This window comes from Nanorana parkeri, unplaced genomic scaffold (assembly GCF_000935625.1).
Source record: "Nanorana parkeri isolate BGI_ZX_2015 unplaced genomic scaffold, ASM93562v1 scaffold1101, whole genome shotgun sequence".
NCBI lineage: Eukaryota > Metazoa > Chordata > Amphibia > Anura > Dicroglossidae > Nanorana > Nanorana parkeri.
Window position 1 is genome coordinate 262,407 of NW_017307369.1, and position 21,962 is coordinate 284,368.

A 21,962-nucleotide genomic window follows, 5' to 3' on the forward strand; every position below is an offset into this window, starting at 1 on the left:
GCTAACCTCTGTACTGTGCGTCACACCGCTGACCTCTGTACTGTGTGTCACACCGCTAACCTCTGTACTGTGCGTCACACCGCTGACCTCTGTACCTCAGAAATGTAATTATTTAAATTGATTTAGCTGCGTTAGGTCCTGTAGAATGTGCTCTGATTTGGGGGTGCCTTAAATTACTGATGAACAACCGAATCTTAAATAAGTGTCGGGTTTATTTACAAATAGGGATATACATACATATTACAATTAAGGGAATTTGAAAGGGGAATTGGGGATAGGAATTGAGGTTAAGGATCCTACAGCTAGCTACACCATTCTCTCTCTCTCATTCACACAAGCCATGGGTTTTTCTCTGTTCTTCGGACACGCCTCTCCAGCAGGTCTCAGCGAATCACATTCTTGATTGCAGAGTTCAGAAAGACTTGTCTTGTCCAAAGGTCTTGCTTGTCAGCTAGGTTAGTGTCACACAGGAAGAAGGTTCCATCACATGCCCCTGCCCCCATCCCAGCATATATGCCTTGCTGACACAGGTGAGGGCAGTAAATACCAGCAGGGGGTCGGGCTTGCCCCAGGACATGACAGTCCAGCAGATCTCCTTTGATCAGTGTCCAGCCCCAAGAACCCTTTGATGGTCTTCATTTGCATATCAAACAGCAACGGGCAGCTCACGATATTAAGGAACCTTTCCATCAAAGATGTATCATAGATGTCAATTATTTTAGCTTCCAACAGGTCCTGAGCAGCAGCCTTCTGTGAAACCATGCGGCTCCTGCTTACAGCGCTTCAGCCGCCCACACATCTCCCCCTCCTGAGGCCCTCCGCACCCCTCCTGAGACCCTCTGCCCAAGACTTCAGGCCGGCACCCCAGAGCAGAGCGGCAGCACAGAGTATGTACCAAATTCATATACTATTATTCTGCATTGCTGTATAATTTATTCCTGGGATTTATAGTTCTCTATAGATGATGGCTTTCTGTATTAGAGTGTAAGCTCCTCTGTACAGAGACCGATGTGACTGGTTCAGTGTTCTCTGTACAGTACTACGGTAAGGTCGGCTTAGAACTATGATTTGAGTGGAAATCACTAATCTCATAGTTCTCCTTTACAATGATTGTTCCATCATTTTTAAATATCCCCGCATCGTTCTTATATAATTTTTTTTCTGTTGTCCTCAATGTGGACAATTAGATGCAGACTTGCACCATGTGTCCTGGGCATTCCCCAAGATCAAACAATTATGGACCGCAGTAGTATGATATACCACTGCACATCTGGATAATTACTTACCTTTAATTCCAGAATGGCCACTTATCACCATAATATACAGTATTGTGCAAAACGTTTAAGCAGATATGAAACCATGCTGTAAAGTAAGAATGCTTTCAGAAATAAAAGTGTTAATAGATTAGTTTTATCAATTAACAGAATGGAAAGTAAATGAACAAAAAAGAAATCCAAATCAATATTTGCTGTGACCACCCTTTGCCTTCAATACAGCACCAATTCTTCCAGGTACACTTGCACACAGTTTTTGAAGGAACTCAGCAGGTAGGTTGTTCCAAACATCTTGGAGAACTAACCATAGATCTTCTATGGATGTTGGCTGCCTCAAATCCTTCTGTCTCTTCATGTAATCCCAGACAGACGCCATGATGTTGAAATCCGAGCTCAGCGGGGGCCAAACCATCACTTCCAGGACTCCTTGTTCTTCTTTATGCTGAAGATAGTTCTTAATGACATCACCTGTATGTTTGGGGTCGTTGTCCTTCTGCATAATAAATTTGGAGCCAATCACACGCCTCCCTGATGGTATGGCATGATGGATAAGTATCTACTTGTATTTCTCAGCATTGTGGACACCATTGATCCTGACCAAATCCCCAACTACATTGGCAGAAATGCAGCCCCAGACTTGCAAGGAACCTTCACCATGCTTCACTGTTGCTGAAGACGCTCATTATTGCACCGCTTGCCAGCCCTTCGATGATCAAACTGCCTCCAGCTCCAGCCTAAAACTTTTGCACAGTACTGTGTACATACACCTGGCACAAGTACCTCCTAAAGTGTATAAATAACTCATTTCTCTTGGAGGCAAAACACTCATTTTATAAAGTGGTTCAGCTATGCCCTCCCTCTATTTCTTGGCTCATAGAAAGTTAACAGCTGTGTTCTGCATGGAATTGCTGGAGGCCTCTCTAAACAAAAAAAAACCTACATCAAAAAAACATTTTCTGACATGTGGGGAAACTTTATCCAAACCCTATCTACTGATACCCAACAATGGATAGTACAATGTTTTTACTATGCTCATTGGTATCCATTTAGAATGTTTACCAATGACCCTTCAATTGAAGCTCAATCTCCTGCACAGACTGTGCACAATTTCTTTACTAATTGAGGCCTCCTTTTCTTCCTGCTGGAAAATGCAGCTCAACACACAAGTAGTGTGAACGGGTCCTAAAGGATTTACTGCTTCGACCATCCTAATTTATAGCATGTTTTATGCATTATAAGGTATTAACATTATAGACTTACAGATTTTCACTTAGAATTCACTTTCAATTGGACTGTTGCTAACTTCCTTAGATATCACTAAGTTTAACGGGCTTCTATAAGGTGTCAAAAGAGCGATTTAAGGTAAAGATAAAATAAATAACAGAACAAAATAAAAATTAAAAACCTCATGAATAAAGAACTAACCATATTTGTAATATTTGTGTGTGTGAAGCAAACATTTTGATGAGGAATTGGATACAGCCCAATGTAGCAGCTACAAAGTCTCTGTGGTAAAATGCCAAAAGAGGCGCTAAGTAGCACATCGAAGCTCTGCTCAAATCAGCGCTGAAAAAGCACTTATTTTGTTGTAGCTTAGTGTGAATGGGGTCTCAGAGCCGTTCCCAACCGCTGATCAACGGTCAGAGCCGATCCTGAACTTTTACGTCAATGTTTATGTAAAAGCGTCTTCAATTGAGAGTACTTTTTTTTTTTTTTTTATATCCTATCTCCCGAATTCCAGCACTTCATGCTTTTTTTAATGAAATACTGTGTACTGCAGGGCAGACTCTTTATTTACCTATACAGTTACTTGTTATTTTGTCATGTTTCAGTATGGCCCTTGTTATTCAATTTTTATATAAAATATATTAAAATGAAATATGATTATAAAACTACTATTCCGATATTGTTAGCCTTTTAGTGGTTTTGATGAAAATGTTCCTCTTCTTATCCATAGAACTGATCATGTACACTAAGGATCTCCAATTAATACTCTAAGTGTGCCCATGTTCCTATCCTTGTATGTTATCTTTTATAAGGACTGGGCTTTTTTGAACACTGGAAACATGTTTTACTGCATACATCTTCTGAATAAGATTTTAATAAACACATAACCGTTCAACCCAGTCTGGAGTTCAGCTTTAAGAGAAGTAAAGGATAAAACCCATCTAGCTATTCTCAGAAATCAGAATGTAACTGTCCTGTATACTCCTGACACAACTACCCTAAGCAAATTTGGGAAGAATGAGACAGGCACCAGATAAAAAAAACAGGACATTTAGAAAAATAGGTACATTTATTCCAGCAACTTAAAGATAGCTTATGTTTTAAAATACAAGAAAAAAAAAAGTGACCTTTTGGTTTTTAGTCCAATAAATACCAGATTGGGAAAACGGAAACAGATGCTTTTATTCATCACAATGTCAGCTCTTTACCAGTGCAAAAAAGTGACACAGGCACCATTTTCTGTAGTTAATACATTGCTTCCAGGTGACAGATGCACCTCTGAACTAACCTAATATGCCTCGGATGAATACCAAAGAAAATGTGGTACAAAAAAAAAGGAAAAAATAAAAGTTACAAAAGTACAAAATCTAGAACGCAGTGTATACAGCCATAGAAAATTGTATGGAACCGTAAACTAGCCTAATCTGGGCTTGGTGTTCCACGCCCATGCAGTGTGGTCAGGCTGTGATGTCATTGCTTGCTTGGCATTAGATGGTCACAGCCATTCTGAATGAGGTAGTGATAGACCACCAAAAGAACTTTGGCCACCAGCATCAGAACACACACTTCCAACTTTTGTTTTTGGAATTTTAATGGGAGTTAAGTGTGAAACAAATAAAATGTTATAGCTTTAGAATATCTGCAGGATACTTGCACCTCTGAGGCATGTAAAGGAAAGCCAAACGGTACACAGTTGGATAAGGCAAGTCTTGGGTGATAATTTCACTCGCCTCTCTATGCCTGTTCTGTTGGGTTAAACTTATGTTTGAAGCACTTCTGAATCCCACCAGACATCAGCCTTCCTTGAGTGTCAAAACAAAAGTCTGACACTTAAGCAGAGGGTGCTCAAAACAGAGTCCCTGGCACCACAGGGACACCAATGTGAGCAAGATTACCACAACATGGTTAAAAACATTTTTTGATGGCCCATAAAACAATAATAAAACAGACATGCTGAGGCAAACATGGAATTCTTGGGCGTTGATAACAGTTGGCAAGTCATAGGTTGCCCACCTCCGTTCTGGAACCAGTGTCAGAATTCTATGAACATTCCAAATAAACTAGTGTGGCCTTAAAAAAAAAAAAAAAAAAGTCTTTGTGAGAAGAAAAAAAAAAACCACAAACAGAAAGGAAGCTGGACGAAGAAATAAATTATTCCATTTTTTTCAACTAAAACCGAGGTATATGACAATTTTCAACATGATTAAATAAAAGAAAAAGAACAATTCTTTAAACTTAACTGCAAAAGTAGTTTGAGAATTAAATATTTTATGCAAGTTATGTTAAAAATTTTTTTTACAATGTCCAAGGTCAGTCGATTTGGCTTTTTGGCCTCAGCAGCAGACAATGAGTTGGCGCCAGCAGTGGTAACGGGCCCCTATGAGACAACTAGACATGAGGCACGTAGACCTGCGTTTGAGGTTGTATTAAGTCTTCCTCTCAGGTTGCCTGCATACTCATGGCAAAGCACATTCTCTATAGAGACGTTTCCGTTTTTTTTCTCCTCTCTCTCGCTCTTATGGTCCTGTATTGATCCCAACATTCCGTGGGCTCAGGCAGCTTTCTTTGTGCATGTGCCTGGCAAATCTTGAAGGTTTATTTTTGACCTGCAAGGAAATAAATAAATCTCATTATTAAAAAGGAAGAAAAAAAATCCTTGGACATGTATCCCTGGAAAATGACCACGGGCCACCTGAACCCGATTTCTGTGCGCAAATACAGACAGTTTATATCCAAATAAATGAGACTTTGTTGGGTCGTTTCAGCAAGGACAGCTGCCCACCCACTGATACTTGCGTTCGCTGCAATTCCCCACCACTCCATTGGAGCCCTCCGGAAATACCAGTGCTGCCAGGCATGCAACCTCCTCCCATCATGATGAGTGACCAATCGTCTGGCCCGAATACAGTCACTAGGACGTGAGGGTGATCACTAACCCCGTGTAAGCTCTGATATCATCCAATACTGAGCTTAAAGGAGAATTAGGAGGCGAGTGATTTTCACTCAGCCTCATAATCTGAGCCGACCTGTGACAATGAAACTGTCACACGTTGGCTCAGTAGATCGGGAAGTGAGTGAAAACATACTGTCGCTCATTCACTTCTCGATCAATGCAGAGAGCCGTGACTGTCACTCACGGCTCCCTGCAAACCCTTAGGAGAACTATGGGGAAAAAAAACCCTAACCCCATAGTTCTCCTTTAAACAGGATTTGGAGTCCCACCTCAGAGAGAGGAACAAAGCGGTAGATAAGCATCAGTGGAGGGCAGGGTGGGATAATTACAAATAAAATTATCTAAGTGACAGAATCGAAGACAAATAGGTGGTACTCAGTCTCTTTATTAAAAGGTTGTATTTACCTGTTGTGGACCATATGGCTCTTCACCAGATGCCCAGCTGCCAAGGCCGCCATGAGGGAAAGTTCTCCTGCCAATACTGTGCCACAGACTATTTGTGCAAGTTGGCATGCGTTTTTACCAGGATACTCTGTGCTGGCACCCTGTACTCCAAGCATCTGTTCATAAACAAAAATCATAAACCATAAGTAATACAATTATCTGAATAAGGTACATTTTATAACTACACACCATAAACAAAATAATTATTAATGCACACTCCCAGAGATATTTTCTACTGAAAGTACAGGCTGAACCAGTCCTAGCCACAATGGTCCCCAGTACAATGGCAAGGCAAGGGATCCATATGTGTGTTGACACAATTTACTGGAACGATGGACAGTCTATAGCTTGCTAAATTACCTGTAAGCAGGCCTGCTGAGGGGCCAGAGTGGTTCCTCCACCCACAGTTCCAATTTCAATAGAAGGCATTGTGCAGGTGATGTATAAATCCTCATTAGTAGGACCTGTGTGCTCCATTAACGTGATACAGTTGGAGCTCCCTACATTCTGAGCAGCATCCTACAAAAAGGGAAAACCGTCACAAATTCCATTCCGATTGTCAAAAGAAACATTGCATAGAGTCTATCCCCTCACCTGTCCACAAGCGATGTATATTGCAGTCACAATGTTAGCTGCATGTGCATTAAAACCTCCAATGCTACCAGCCATGGCAGAACCAACCAGATTCTTGTTGATGTTGACGTCCACCAATGCAGCAGTTGAGGTTTTCAGTACCTGCAAATACAAGATCATCATATTACAGTGTGCAGTGGGACCAGTCATAACAGTAGATGAGGTATTATTAGCGCAAGTATATCGTCAGTGTTGCAACAAATGTGACATTTTTATATAAAAACACGAAAGACTGACAGCCCAGCGACCCAGAACCATTGTTGCTCTTACCTCTCGTACAACATTTGCTGGAATGATAGCTTCACACACCACAGACTTTCCTCTGCCCTCCACCCAGTTGATGGCAGCTGGCTTCTTGTCTGTACAGAAGTTGCCACTTACAGCAAGGACGTGCAGCTCCGGGAACTCTTCTTGTATTCTAGACAGAGCCTTTTCAGTTCCCTGTGGCAATAAGCAGTTTTAAAGATAAAACAAGTTTAGAAAGCCAGATTTATTGAACTCGGTTTCCAACATAACTAGCAGTTTAAATGTTTTGAAGTTACTCTGAACAAAGAGTAGGTTGCCATTAACCAAACTGTACAGCTGCATATAGCCAAGATCATTTAGAAAAATGCAGAGCTGTATTACCATTGCACCTTACCTTTGATATCATGTTCATTCCCATAGCATCTCCTGTTTTTGATTGGAAACGGATGTAAAGGTTTCGTCCAGCTACACTGCTTTGAAGTCTCCCAAGTCGGGCAAACCTAGGATCAGGCAAACACACAAATCGTCATTCAGACTTAATTTACGCACTTGGTCTTTGCACATATTATGCAAACATAATTATTAGAATACTAGCTAAAATAAAAGATACTTGGCACAGAACAGCAGCTAAAATACTGACATTTATGAGAAGTAAAATTTAAGGGAGGAGAAAAAGCAAATGAGAGAGACGAAAGAAAGTGAAAGGCTTGTAAATAACTAATCGGATAACAAATCAAAAGAAGCCAATTGTGTTACATATATCCATCCAGGCTCAAACACTGGAATCCCGCATATCGTGTTTACACATGTAGGCACTCTATTTAGACCTGCTTTATCTCCGTGCTGAGCAGACAGAATGTAACTTTGTGAATATAGGACTCTGAGTACAGATATTCATACACATATTGTGGAGAAAAAAAAAAAAGAAGTCTTAAATGAATGCCATTTCTTATGGGTAGAGTTTCACATACACACCTGAAAGTTACCCCACAGGATAAATACAGAAAACACTTACCGACTCGTGCTGTCAAAAGCATCCTTGACTATTTTAAATCCCTCAGGACTGTCCAACCAGGTTTTCACTTCAGCTGCATCACATGCTGTTGGCAACCTCACCACTGGCCCTCGAGTCATTCCATCAGCCAGGATACGGCTGCGAGCACCTCCGCCCAGCTGAAAAGGAACACACAGCTTGGTTATAATCTGGAAAGAAAACAGCAGCTGGGCAAACTACACCCAAGTGAACTAGCAAGGGTATCCTAGAAGGCTACATTGGATTTCTACAAAACAGGATCCTTCTATGGCCTGCAGCTGACCCCAAAGGGAACCCACAAGGAAGTCCTGTATGTAAATGCTGATCACTGCCGGGTGTCACCTAGTGCCACACATTTCCTACTTTAGAAAACACCGATATAAAAATTGAATTAAACTCACCAGTATGGCTCTGCAGCCTCTGTTGGTACTAGCCACAAGGCAGCCCTCTGTTGTAGCCATGGGAACTTGATACTCTTTGTTGTCCAAGATAAGAGGTCCAGCTACCCCAACAGGGATGGGCATGTATCCAATAACATTTTCACAGCACGCCCCCATTACCTAAAGAAGGAAATCACTATTAATCCACAAGATTCCTCCTCCATGCAGAAGGGATACAATTTCATTACAACTGCAACAAAACTGTTTGTATATATTTACTAGAGAGCATAGCTTTACATAGCAAACATTAATATTATGAAGCTAAATTTGAAGTTTAATTTAAAAAAACCATAAAAGAAATTCTGGTTTTGGACCTACCAAGGAGTAGTTGTAGTTTTTATAAGGCAGGTTCTGAAGGGCGGAGGACTCTGGCAGTTTCGGAGACAACATATGTCTGCGGATAGCAACTCCTCTTACTGGAGTCTCCATCATGGATTCCAGCTTATAGGCCGGGATGTGTTTAGCGCTCACCAATCTGATCACCTCTGCATCACTCAGGTACTGAGACCCTTTCTATATGGGGCATAAAAAAAGTTTTACTTACTTCCTTCACATGGCAGATGACAACTGACTTCAAAATTTAATCAGAAAATGTTATAATTTTATGAAGCAATTGTATAAACAACAGCCAAACATCACATATTACATGATGTAATATCCAACTGCTTACATCTGGATTTTTGAGGATGCGAACACATTCATCAATGGGCCGTGGCTCTTCTGGTATATCAAAATGCATTTCTTTTTCTTCTTCGCTTGATGAATCTTGTGGTGGTGAATCTCCCAAAACAAAGTTCGGCTTGGTTGGTGCAGTCTCCAGAGGTAATGGCTTTATAACAGCCTCTAAATTGGGAAAAGATAAAAATATAAACGCATTCGTTGATTAGGGAGGAATTCGCAATGCTACTTTAAATAAAGATTTAACAGAGATAGTACGGTGAACACTCCTGAAAGCTGGTACCTTTTTCCTCCTTTGATGAGACATCCTCCAATGCCATTTCTTTTTCTGGCTTTTCTACTGCATGTTCCTTTCTACAGCATCCATCCACTGGTTTCTTCTGCATGGTTACGGGAGATGTAATTGGGTTCTTCAGGGAAAGGGTGGATTCTGTCTCAGTTTGCTCAAAGAATATGTACTTGACAGCCAGCAGAAGGGCAAGGCCTAAAGTTATGACTTGCTCTATGTCCATGGTCACCATTCTGTGAAAAAACAAAATCACGTCTTTGTTAGCAGATGATGGCCCAATAAACAGGATCAAAATGACATTACGAGTCTCATGAAGTCATCTGTGTTACCTAGAAAGATAGAACTGCCAGAGAGGCATGTTGGGCTCAATCCTTTTTGGAATGGTGTCATCCAGGCCAAGGGAAACTTTGTCTGGAACAGATGTACTGTTTTGAGAAGAAGGTTGACTTATCCATCGGCTGTGAGCATGAACCAGAACCAAGCCTAAAGACTGAAGATAAAAGAAGGTGGATATTTTCATTGTTTTGTATTTTTTGGATTATTTAAAACAGTTAGGTGTTCTATTTTGGGCAAGTCAAAATCTAATCTAGATAAAAATAGGTATAGAATACTGTCAGCATATTCCTAAAGCCCAGATGTGAAAATTAGCATCTGTAGCCGGATCTAGTGGATGGTTTTATGATCAGACATATGATGCGCCTATTTTCTGCAATAATGCAAATTAAACCTGGTCCCAGAGGCTGTTCATTTTGATGTACTAAAAGCTCAATGAAAACACATCAGTCTCTCAAGCCTCTCTTATAAAGCAAAGAGACAGCAAACAAACTAAAAAAAACCCACACGTGTAAACTGGAAGAAAGGGATAACCAATGTAAAGAACACTCACCATAATCATCTTCACTCTCTGTGTGACAGGGTTTGGTTTGTTATCCTCCTCCTCCTCCAACACATTCGCAAACTGACTTAGCTGCCAGATAGGACGGCCCTCGCGGCTCTCCCTGGAAAGCTAGGGAAAATGTGACACTTATGATTTCATTTATAGGTGGATGTCAAATGTGATCTACAGGGGTGAAGACATATTTAACATGTTCTAAAGACAAAATCTGTATGTTAGATGAAGAAAATCTGGGAGAGCAGTAAAAGCACTTACCTCCAGGACTAAGGACACACAAGCTGGGAAGAAAGTCATGAAAGCAAAGTAGTTTGCTAGGACGGACATACAACCAAAGCAGCACATGATCTCCAGCTGGCGCACTCCTGTGTTAAGAGAAAAAAATGCTTATATTAATGTTATAAATATATATATAAAAATGATGTGAAAGAAAACAAAACCAAAATCCGAATGTTTTAAAAATGGAATAATTACAAGTAAAACTATGACTAAGGGCTATGAAACCTTCTTTACTGCCGATTCTCTACCAATCGCCTCCCATTACTATACAGTCAATGTTTGAATAATTACATACAACGCAAATAAGCAGAATTTGGGCGCACACACACACCTTGTTTGTTATACTTCTTTCCCAAATATATTTACTACAAACATAGTACACATTCACTTTTAGGCGGAGAGAAATCACAGCATCTGAGGAAACCTACTTAACACACTAGCAAAACCATACAACCTCCATGCACGGTGCTGGATGATTGTAACAGTAAAGTAAATGGACAAAACGAATAGAAAAACAACAGTTTAAAGCAGGGGTCTCAAACCTCTGGCCCCCCAGCTGTGGTGAAACTACAAATCCCATGATGCATCTCTCTCCGGGAGTCATGTCTATGGCTGTGAGAATCTTGCAATGCCTCATGGGATTTGTAGTTCCACCACAGCTGAAGGGCCAGAGGTTTGAGGCCCCTGGTTTAAAGGCTACGTCCAGTTTTGTGACCATGTTTCATCTTACGCCCATATTCAGGTTGTAACATGAAACATGGTCCCATTTCCCAGCCTCCCATTCTCAAACCACCTCCACCCCACTTAACTGAATCGCTGGATTCTTCTCCCCGTAGGTCCTGTATATTGCAGGGTGGGGAATGTGCCTGTCGCAACTGATTGGGCCGGGAGTAAACTTGTTTCCAATGAACTGTGTTTGCACTAAGCCGCCGGGTCATCACTAGCTGTCACCACGACAGAGGGACTCCTAGATCTCACTGGAGCACAAATGGGCTCATGTTACTTCACCTGTAGTCCACTGATTGCTTCCCCCAGCCCCATAACAGCCCAGATAGCAAGGATAACTGGCCACAAACTTGTGTCGGGGTTAAATTGTAATTTTTGTTAACTTGCTGCACACATTCCTGGCAAGTTGTAGACTTGCAGAACACTTGCAGCACAAGTTCTAGTTGACACTTTTTTAATTTGTAGCAAATTTGCTTGGCAAGTCTACAGCAAGAGTCCTGCAGGTCTTAGCAAGAGCTCTGCAAGCTCGCTGGTCTGGAGACTTGCAATGCAGACTTGCTGTAATTGTGCAACAAAATTGTGAAGCTTGGCAAGTCTGCAATAGTTTAGCAAGTCATTTTCAAACTTGCAGCACAATTGCTTGCTATCTGGGAGAGGGTCCGTACCTGGAGGATGGGTCTTGGGATGGGTGATCCACTGAGTGTATTCATTATTTATTTAATTTGAAAGTGGTGGAATATACCTTTAAAATAACAGGTCCTGAAAAATGTTCTAGTGGCTATTAGCTTTTCAGCATGGCAACTGTAGTGTAAATAATACACAAAGCTAATAGAGTATGGCGTGACATGGTGCAAGGCACTCCTCTCAGGTAAATGTAAAGAATGTTAGGTTAACTGGGACCACTTCCTTCAAACACTATTCTTCACTATACCCAAGAACAGGCTGGACACTCACATGACATACATATATTCATGATGTCTGATACAAATATAAAGCTGTATTTTGTGCATGAACCAGGGGAATGATCTCTTCTTTGGACAAGTTACACAACCCACTCACCTGACATTGTGCCCACTCCAATAACCAGACATTCAACAAGAGCATCCAGAGTGAAGGTGGGCCCCAGAATGGCCATACCACGAGCAATATTCTCACGAACTTCATCCTGAAAAGAAAAAAAAAACAATCACGATGCCACATTATAGAATAAAAACGTGGAATATAAGAAAAACAAAAGCAGTAGTAAACAGAAGGAGGTAGTGTATACTGACCTGCGAGTTTGAACTTAGGGCAAACTTGGCTAATGCACTGGCCTTGGAGAGATCTATGAGCAGCAGGAAAAATGGAAGGGCCTCACTGGAAAGAAGATAGAAATCAGGTCACAAGCTCAGTAAAAAGGAAAACATGTATTATCAGTTCTAACCATTCTACACTTACTTCAAACCCGTCAGCTCTTTATCTAGAAAATGAATCACCACTGTACTAAAGACAAAGCTTGAGAAGATGGTAAACAGCCCAGCAATGCCTAAAACCAAAACACAAGTCAGTCAGTACAACAACCATTATCCAAATTCAATCATATCAGTGTAAAAGTGCCATTAATAAAAATATTGTGCCATATGCATCACCTAGAATGTATTTAGATCCAAGCTGCCTGAGGTTCTGGAACTGGAAGTAGATGTACAGAATTGCAATGCAGCGTGTTATGGTCAGGATGATGATGTCACTGCTCAAAACATCCTGCAATTTACAAGAAAAACCTAAATGAGTACAATCATTTATTTAAAAAGGTCACAAAAAGAAAAAAAAATACTTAAGGGATAATTTTATTCAACATTTGAACAGTCAAATTCCAATCAGTGGTTAAAAAGGTGCAGGAACAGTCATCTAGGTACACAACTGAAAACCTAATCACAATAGAATACTTGCAATGCATCCGATTTTCTAAACTGGGCCAATATTAACAATAAAGGATCTGCAGTCCTCCAGCTGTGGTGAAACCTCACATCCCAACATGTCTCTGCCTCTGGGAGTCATGCCTGTGGCTGTCAGTCATACAATGCCTCATGGGACTTGAGGCGCAACCTTAAAAACTACACTACCCTGCAAATTAAAAATTAAACTGAAACAATCTAGCTAATTGGAGCCCAGACCTCTTCGGCCGCCTGGGCCCCTCACACAAGTACCAGCCATACCCCCCTGATGGCGGTCCTGGCCGGGGACTTGCGACCCCCCTGTTCACTTGCGGGACCCCATTTGGGGTCGCAACCCACACACTTTAAGAAGCGCTGATCTAGACGACACTTAAACATTTCCCTCTGTACAAGAACAGAAAACGTGCATGCTGTATAATACTAGTTTCTTGTCAAGCTCGGTTTTGCAATGGTTACATAAATCAGCTTTTCTCTCCATGAAAGGACACTTTATTTTTAAAATCTGGAGAAAAGGAAATGGTCACTTTGGACAACAAGGGCTTTATTTATAACTTTGTTCTATAAATAGCCTCAAGTATGTCACTAAAAGTCTTCCGATACCATAAAAAGCCAGCAAGAGTCAATTATGTGTCCTTCGCATAGCAGTTTTCCCAGAGCTCACTAGCAAGAATGCCATTAGAAAGAATCCCAACCTGATTATAATAATAAAATACCATCAGAAGCTGCATTGTGGCCAAGTAATTGTAATGCTGGATTCCTTTCATGTCACGTTTCATAACACAATAGGTTACAGGTTGCTATGATGAACACAGCGAGAACTTACTTCGTCAAACTTCGGGCATTCGTAGTTCCATCCACAGATTTGATCATTCCCGGTGAACATGTTCATGGACATCATGCAGATGGTGATGGTCACCGTACCCACGATGACCTCCCATGGATGGGAAGCCACAAACTGGCCGTGCATGCGGAACAATCGGGACAGCATCTTTGCACTGTGTGGTGATCTGGAAAGAGAACAGATAAATTACAGATTCTAACTGAATTCCAAATATTTCAGCGTCCTTTTATCCCAGCATTGCAATGAAGAATACACACGGCAACAGAGACTCACCGAGGCTAATAACACTTACAATTCAGAACACAATAATGATTGCGCCTACTTCACTTCTATCCTATATTCCTTTCTTTCCCCTTTCTGACCAGGAGAACGTTGAACGCACTCAGCTGCTCAGATGAAAGTGCAGTAATTCTGTTCATGACCACAACGGCTTTCACTTTCAGTTATACTGCCAAGTCATTCCGAGACCAAGACCGATGCCAAACAAAGTCACAACTAGCAAAGCTAGTAATGGGAAATCAGAATTCCATTAGAAGACAGTAACTGCCAATCACTGCAACTGGAATTTAGAGTAACCATCCAATGCCTTTAATATGAGATCCATCTATCCATCACTCTCCTTCTGTAATATGAGGGAAGTATCAGCGCTCTCTTTGTACTCCCTGACCTGTCATTATCAGACTCTTATCTCTCACATATCAGTGTCAGTCCTTGACTGCAGTCTAATTCAAGTTCACCAACTCCATTATTCAATGGTGAGAATTGTATGAACAAGAAGGAGTCCTTCACCACCTTTCGACTAGTCAATATTTCTCCTTCTCCAAGTGAAAATGACCACCCATTGGTCAATCACTTAAAAATCTGCTAAATCTGCTGTATAGGTTAAAAAAACAAAACTCTAATATGATAGAAACTTGATAGTATTTAAGCATCTAAACTAAAGCCATTGAAAAAAAAAAAAAAGGATAATTTAGGGAAGTGTGGAGCAGTTTTACAAAAGGAGGATACTGAGAGGGGAATTGATCAAAACTGGAGCAGTTGTGCATGGTGACCAATCAGCTTCTCTCTTTCATTTTCAAATCTTAACTGAACAAACTGAAGAGAGAAGCTTATTGGTCGCCATGGGAAACTGCTCCAGATTTTGTCTGCTGCAGTTTTGATAAATTCCCCGCTCTATATTTTATTGACTTTTGCCAAAACTTGGTCCCTCTAAGCTATGGACAGGCAAATGCTGTAATCCGAATGGAAGAGAGAGAAACACGTCTTACGGAAAGGTCAAGCCTAAGCTCTCGCCTTCTAATCTGACTCCTTGGATGAGGAGAATGATTGTGGTAGTAGGCGACAAGAGCAGGACAAAGGGAGGGTCTCCAAAACCTAAAAGGGAAGCTGTGAGCACAAACTTGTACAGAACACAGAGGGCAGAGGGAACGTTTAAGGCATAGTGAAGCGTCTTTACTGGAACCGGAAATCGGGAAAAGCTTTCTGGTTGTTTCCCACACTTGTTTCCAGTGACAAATGTCTAAGAGGAGATTTCCCCTCACTTCCTATTTTGTATACTGGTCAGGAAGTGAAGGGAAATCTGCGCGATGGGACACCGATGACAAAAACTGACAGGGGTTTAAATCAGGGCCGGACAGATGCCAGGACCCAGGGAACCAATGCTCCTTAAAAAATGCAGGTGTCCCGTAACTACGTTTTCTCTAGTTGTTGTCAATGGAGTTGGCTCCTAAAAAAATCCTGCTGGCTCCTGGATTGGACTGACTGTCTCCTGAATTCCATATTCATTTGTCCACCCCTGGTAAAATAAATAAATGTTTTCCCTTTACATATACTTGAATGCAGGGGTGGAAAAATAAATATGGAATTCAGGGGCCAGTGGAATTTTATAAGGAGCCAGCTCCATTGACAACAACTAGAGAAAACCTCACATGTTCGGTGCCAGCTGTAACCATTGGCTCCTGGGATTTGTCCAGCCCTGGTTTCATGTACAAAGATTTATGTGGTAGGGACATATTTTAAAACAGATGAAAGTACAACACCAATAGAAAAAAAAAAAAAAGTCTTCTGCAGGGTTGGCGAGGGTAAAAAAAAGACAAGGTAGTCCCAAAAATAGTGAATACAGAGGACAACTTAAAAAGTATCATGATTAAAAGATGGAAGAAAAAAAAAACCCACAAGCAGAAGAACTGAAAGCAGGTCATGGAAAACCAAAGCTCTATGATGTCTATAGTGCTACGGGACACAACATCTCTATGGTCACCGACAACACATTCAGCAAAGTTCAGCAGGGACCGGGGAAGTTCACACACACACACACACACACAGATCTGTATGTATTGTGTCCCAGTGTTATCCTAAACTTGGCCTCCCTACAGCCTCCGTACATCACCAACTGGCATACTTTATGACCCGTATTACTAACCAACCAGCACCGCATATAATATCCAAGTCACATAAATGACTTATTTATAGCACAGCTGCTGCAGTTTTCATTATTCATCGATGACACACTTTAGGAGATTATTTGTAGCTGATGCAACCCATTTCAAACACCGAATGACTTCAAGTAACAACTGGCAAATGTCATTTAGTGTTTACAGAGCACACAATGGAGATCCTAGAAACTGAAAGTCGCTGGAAAATCCCTGTTCGGAAAGTCCAGGCTTCCGTTCCTCTATCATGTGAAAGAAAATGGGACAATCCAAGAAATGAAGATTGATAACACAACATTGAGAATTTCCCAGATATCTTCATCAGTCCTGACAGAGGACAAAGCCATTACAGGACACTTCTCACATTCCCTCTCAGTAGTACTACACACTTTCTAGTACTACACACTTTGCAACCAGGCATCAGCTGACTAGACCATAACCAAACAAAACCTCCAGACAGCGTAACAAAAGTAAATGCAACCATCGAAGTGCAAACACTGATAACAGGTACAACCTAAACCGTTCAAATATAAGCCCCCAGGTTTTGGGTTTTCTAGCGCACTTGTACTACTCCAGACATACTTGCATGTTCACAACTGAACCAAACAAAAAAAAAAAGTGTATTTTTACTTCTCCAATCAAGGTGGGATAACACCTACTTTATATTTGTTTACATGTTCCCATTCACAGATCAGAAGTTAAAAAAATTGCTGCTTATATTTCAAAATGTGATATATAGATAGAGAGAGATATATATATATATATAATCTATGCATATCTTAGCCCGATGAGATCAGATGAGAGATCTGCCTTTCTAGAGGTGTAATTAGGCACCAGTGTTTCTGTACTCTATGCTTTTAGGCCCCAGTCACACTGAGCGACATGGGTATTGCGGGGTTTTCCGCGCAATATCGTGTTGAATAGCTTTGAGCTACATTGCGCGACATTGAGCAACAGTGCACATTTTATCGAGCTACATAGCGTGTTTTTTGGGCGAGACTTCAGTATCTAGCTAGTCGGCCCCACTGGTTCTCAAAACACCTTTACAATCTGATTGGATGCAGGCATTGTTCAGGGATGTTTTGAGAGCCAGCGGGGCCGACTAGTAAGATACTGAAGCTTGGTCCAGTAGGAGATTCCTCCATCCACACAGTTTAGCGTAGATGGAGGAATCTGTTGCACTTTTTCCATCTCACTATAGAAAGTCTGCAGATAATGTATAGGTGTATGGCCAGCCTTAGGCACTCAAGCCACAAGCACCTATTGAAATGAATTGCATATTGGACTCAAGTGTTCTGTGCAGATTTCTCTCTAACATTCTATAACTTACCGTCACTAAAAGCCCACTACCTCAAAAGACATGGATCCATGCATATATCCATTTATTTTCATTCTAAGTGGTATGCCTAAATGCACTGCCATCTTAAAGTTACACTAAACTCAGGAGTTAAATCTTAAAAATGCATTAGTGTACCTTAACTATTAACAAAAATGTATCTTTTTGTGCATCACTCAGTTGTATAGCCTCAAATCATCTCTGAATTGGTGCCGACACTGTCCTGCCTTCTGGAGGGGGGCTACTTTTGTTCCCCATGGTCCCTGCGTGTTGTAAAGTTGCCACCGCTCCAAGCTCACTCCCCTGATGGGTTACAATCCCGATACAAATTAGTAAACTAAACATGAGACTGTAGTCCATCACAGGAACGAACTTGGAGTGGTGGATACAACACACACAGGGACCATGGGGAACAAAAATAGCCCCCCTCCAGAAGGAAGAAGGACAGCGTCAGCACCAATTCAGAGATGATTTGAGGATCTACGACTGAGTGATACACAAATAAGATACATTATTCTTAATAGTTAAGGCACTTGAATGTATTTTTAACATTTGGTATCACTTTAGAGAACTATGGGGTCAGACTTTTCCCCATAGTTCTCCTCAGGGTCACGGGAGGACACAAACTAGCGTCCTCCCGTCACCCTAAGCTCAGTATACCGCGAGCTACAACTCGCAGTATACTGAGACGCTGCAGCCGGGACGGATCCCGACATTACTGTCTGGATCCACCCAGCTGCGCGAGTGACAGCTGGCTCTGCCTATCTAGAGGGGGCGAGTGGCGGTATGCGAGCGCCGGTATGTGTTCGCTCACCTCCCGATCTATTGAGACAACCTGCGACAGTCTCATTGTCACAGGTCGGCTAGAACTATGAGGTGAGTGAAAATCACTCACCTCATAGTTCTCCTTTAATGATTTTGCAGTGCAACACAAAACAGTGGGCGTTATACCACATCTGTACCCGTGTGGATACTTTAAAGTGATCAGATTTCATTTATTCCTTCTTCACAGTTCTAAGAGCTTTCTAAATACACTTTCATTAAGAGAAAGGAAACCTATAGGGAGGGACCAATCCCAGGAGCCATGTAGCCAATGCTCCTTAGAAATTACATCCGGTGCCCAACTTTTGAGTATTTTTCTAGCTTTTGTTAATAAGGATGGCTCCTTAAAAATAAATCCTGTCGGCTCCTGGATTCCATATTCATTTGTTCACCCCTGACTGAGCTTCTTCGAAAAACATTATCTTTGGCTTCAATACTTTGTGTGTCACTAATCCAAAGTACGGTATATAGGACAGTAATGAGCCTCCAAGTCTCTAAAAACCAGTCTTCATTGCCTCAGAAAAAGCTGCCAGGTTCACATATATTTACATCTGACCGGTGGATAGACAGCAAAGGAATAAAAACACTTTACATGTGTATTGACCATATTCTCAGCCCAGGAACCTGGGCACAGTTGGCAACCGCCATGCAGCAATGGCGTGATACAATACATTACTACAACACATGAACAATAAGCAATGTACATTGCTACAATACATAATAAAAGAGGTTCAGAAGCAATAACAGTAAGAAGGTTTTCAATGCATTCTGTCAAACATCTCAATGCCAGCACAGCGAGGACTCAGAGGGATGGATCTTCACAGATCTAGGTAGTCAGCAGCTTCTGAATGATTTGTGGATTAACCACAATGACATTCAAATAAGATACAATAACAAAGAAAAGAATAATAATGGCACTAAATCTGGTTTAGTTCCACCATCTGGAACCCCCAAAACTATCTGTAATAGCACCCGTTGAAAATCGGATCCAAATCATTCCTAGAACAACCTGTACCAGGCAAGAGGCAGCTTCTAAACGCACACGGCCTGGAAAGCTGATTGATCTTACATCAAGGTGTACAGAAAGCATACTGATCCCGAACAATCCAATTACTGTTGCCATCTATGCTGCCATTATAAACTAGTAATAAAAATCACTAAAACACAGAATTTAATAACATTGCAATCCATCTTTATACAATATATATATTCACAGTCTGAACCCCACTGCATAGATTTCTGCTTAGCAGTTGCGATGCAGAAACAAGGCTCGTCTATACATTAGGGCAGGGCCCTTCTCTGTTCTACTTCAATATGGCGCCGGCTGTAATCTGCAGACACTTCCTATTGTACTAAGTCAGTGAAGGATGAGGGTGATTGCCGACATCAAGTCTAATTATTGTATAAAACACATAATAAAAATAGATTTATTGACATAGAGCCCGCATATAGTTACCATATCATACACTGTGGCTTTATTGTAGTAACTCTAAATGAACAGCTACTATTAAAGAAAAACAGCGTCCACAATTCAGACACACAGCAAGAAGTATCAATGTTTTATTAGCTACTGATATTATAATACAAATGTATTTATTTAGAGCCTTGTGAAAATCTATATTATTTTTTTTCCCTCTTTAACAGCAAAATACAGATAAAAAAAAAATGAGTATATGGTAATGTAATCTACTTTATGTTCATCTTTATATTGTACTTTATGTTCATCTAGGTCACCAGGCAGGGCCATCAGCACAACCAGGTTGTCGCTCCCACCTTAGTCTGAGGCTGATTACTAAAGGCAAATAGATTGTTCACTTTGCAGGGTATTTCCCCTTAGTTTAGGGAATGAGGCAAATCTCTGCTGACTGTCATCTAATCATGTGCAAACAAACAATACTGGGGTTGTTTTTTTTTCTCCCATTTTCCTTGCTCATGATTGGGTTTTAAGCACATTCGCTAAACTAAATTCCCTTGCAGAGTAAACAGTCTATTTGCCTTTAGTGAATCAACCCCAAGGAGTCCATATTGAGACATCCGAGAACACTTGGTCTGGGAAGCAAATATAACTCTTGGACATTTCCATGGTGTGGTCAGTTTACTGGGGGCCATGGTGCCGCAGTCACTGGTGGCCATGGTGAAAGGTGGGTGATGTCTTAAAGAAAGTGGCTTATTGTCACACACCTTTTCACATACACCAGCTACAATTCTACACCTTCATTTGCAGCTCTCTGCTTTCGGTTACATAACACCTCAGAACCAGAATGGAAGTAGATGACGGAAGACTCAATTCCAGTCCGCAGGTCTGAACAGGCTTGTATCACTTGCTGTGGGGAGGATGTCAGCACTCGGGGCCAGCAGCCCAACATACAGAAATCTGGATCCATTGGTGAAAAATCTTGTCTCGTACGGGAATATCCCTGGAGGCTGATGGAGCAGGGCTGACGTCATTCTCACCTAGGCAAGGATTGTGGTGTGATGGGGTGGGATGTGATGGGGTGGGTGTGATTATAAAAAGTACATGGGGGAAAAAAATATCAGGTTTTAATATTGCAGGGGGTTGTTGCAAAGATAGAAGTTGGCATTTGGGAATGAAGGATAAACTTTAAGAAATGTTTGTTTTCAGCATAGACACTAGTGTTACGAAGTCCAAGGCCATCAATTTGAGTATATAAAGTAATCAGGGGTATAAATCCCATTTCGGCCTTTGGGTCTAGGCTTTTGTGACACCTTGTATATTACATTACTGGCCAAGAGGGTAAATGCCCCCTAGCCCAGCACCCCCTACTCCTGTGGTACCCCCGGCTACATAAAGACAAGGAGGATGATACTTACCTAGACAACACCCCCTCCCGCTCTTGAGATCAAGCCTGCGACCGGTACATGGGACTGCCAGGTCCAGCATCTAATACGAGCAATCAGCCCTCTCCTCCAGCTCGAGTCATGACCTCATCCTTCACATACAGGAAGAGGATCGTAGCTCTGAGGACCCCTCTGGCTCCGGGCTGTCTAACCCAGTGCCTGATTTGAATTACCATAACAAATGTCACCGTTGCCCACCGCACACACTCACCTTCAGGCAGGTGGATCTATCCTGACTGGCTCGGCGACGGCGGGCTTAGCACGTCAGGAACCGGCACTATAATATAGGACCCTCTCACGTCCGCCGCCGCAAAGCGAGTGAACGAGCGCGTCACCTGATCAGCCAAGTGACAGCCTCAGCGAAGAGGAGGCGGGGCCAGTGAGTTCGAAGCGAAGAATGGCCTGATCCTGCAGCCAATGGGCGTCTTGGACAGGTGAGCTCGTCATTACGGTTGCTCTGGCAACGAGCATCCGTAAGACAAGGCGATCTCGCCTCACTGACAGGGAGCCAATAATAAAGGAGAGCCGAGAGTGAGGGGGACAAGGCAGCCTGGCTGTGCAAACTGGCCATGAACTACAGGGGGACAGCCAGCCGTTTGCTGCATCCACCCTGTGAGCAGACTT

General features: G+C 41.7%; 1 protein-coding gene across 3 annotated transcripts; it reads right to left on the reverse strand.

The window, feature by feature from the left end:
* Positions 1 to 5,004: 5,004 nt before the first annotated feature.
* HMGCR (3-hydroxy-3-methylglutaryl-CoA reductase) lies at positions 5,005 to 21,749 on the reverse strand. 3 transcript variants are annotated; one of them, XM_018567837.1, is made up of 20 exons: positions 21,550 to 21,749; positions 13,872 to 14,055; positions 12,743 to 12,854; positions 12,552 to 12,639; positions 12,386 to 12,470; positions 12,174 to 12,279; positions 10,368 to 10,474; positions 10,104 to 10,223; positions 9,547 to 9,707; positions 9,212 to 9,450; positions 8,921 to 9,093; positions 8,569 to 8,763; positions 8,212 to 8,370; positions 7,793 to 7,950; positions 7,172 to 7,277; positions 6,802 to 6,972; positions 6,493 to 6,633; positions 6,259 to 6,417; positions 5,860 to 6,014; positions 5,053 to 5,107 (listed from the first exon to the last, which is right to left on the reverse strand). In XM_018567837.1, exons 2-20 carry the CDS (start codon positions 14,034 to 14,036, stop codon positions 5,053 to 5,055), a joined length of 2,655 nt encoding a protein of 884 aa, XP_018423339.1. In that variant the 5' UTR covers positions 14,037 to 14,055; positions 21,550 to 21,749. The 3 variants fall into 3 exon arrangements, with proteins under 3 accessions (XP_018423340.1, XP_018423341.1, XP_018423339.1); XM_018567838.1 differs by lacking the exon at positions 21,550 to 21,749 and having other exon boundaries at positions 5,005 to 5,107; positions 13,872 to 14,036; XM_018567839.1 differs by lacking the exons at positions 8,212 to 8,370; positions 21,550 to 21,749 and having other exon boundaries at positions 5,005 to 5,107; positions 13,872 to 14,036.
* Positions 21,750 to 21,962: the final 213 nt, after the last annotated feature.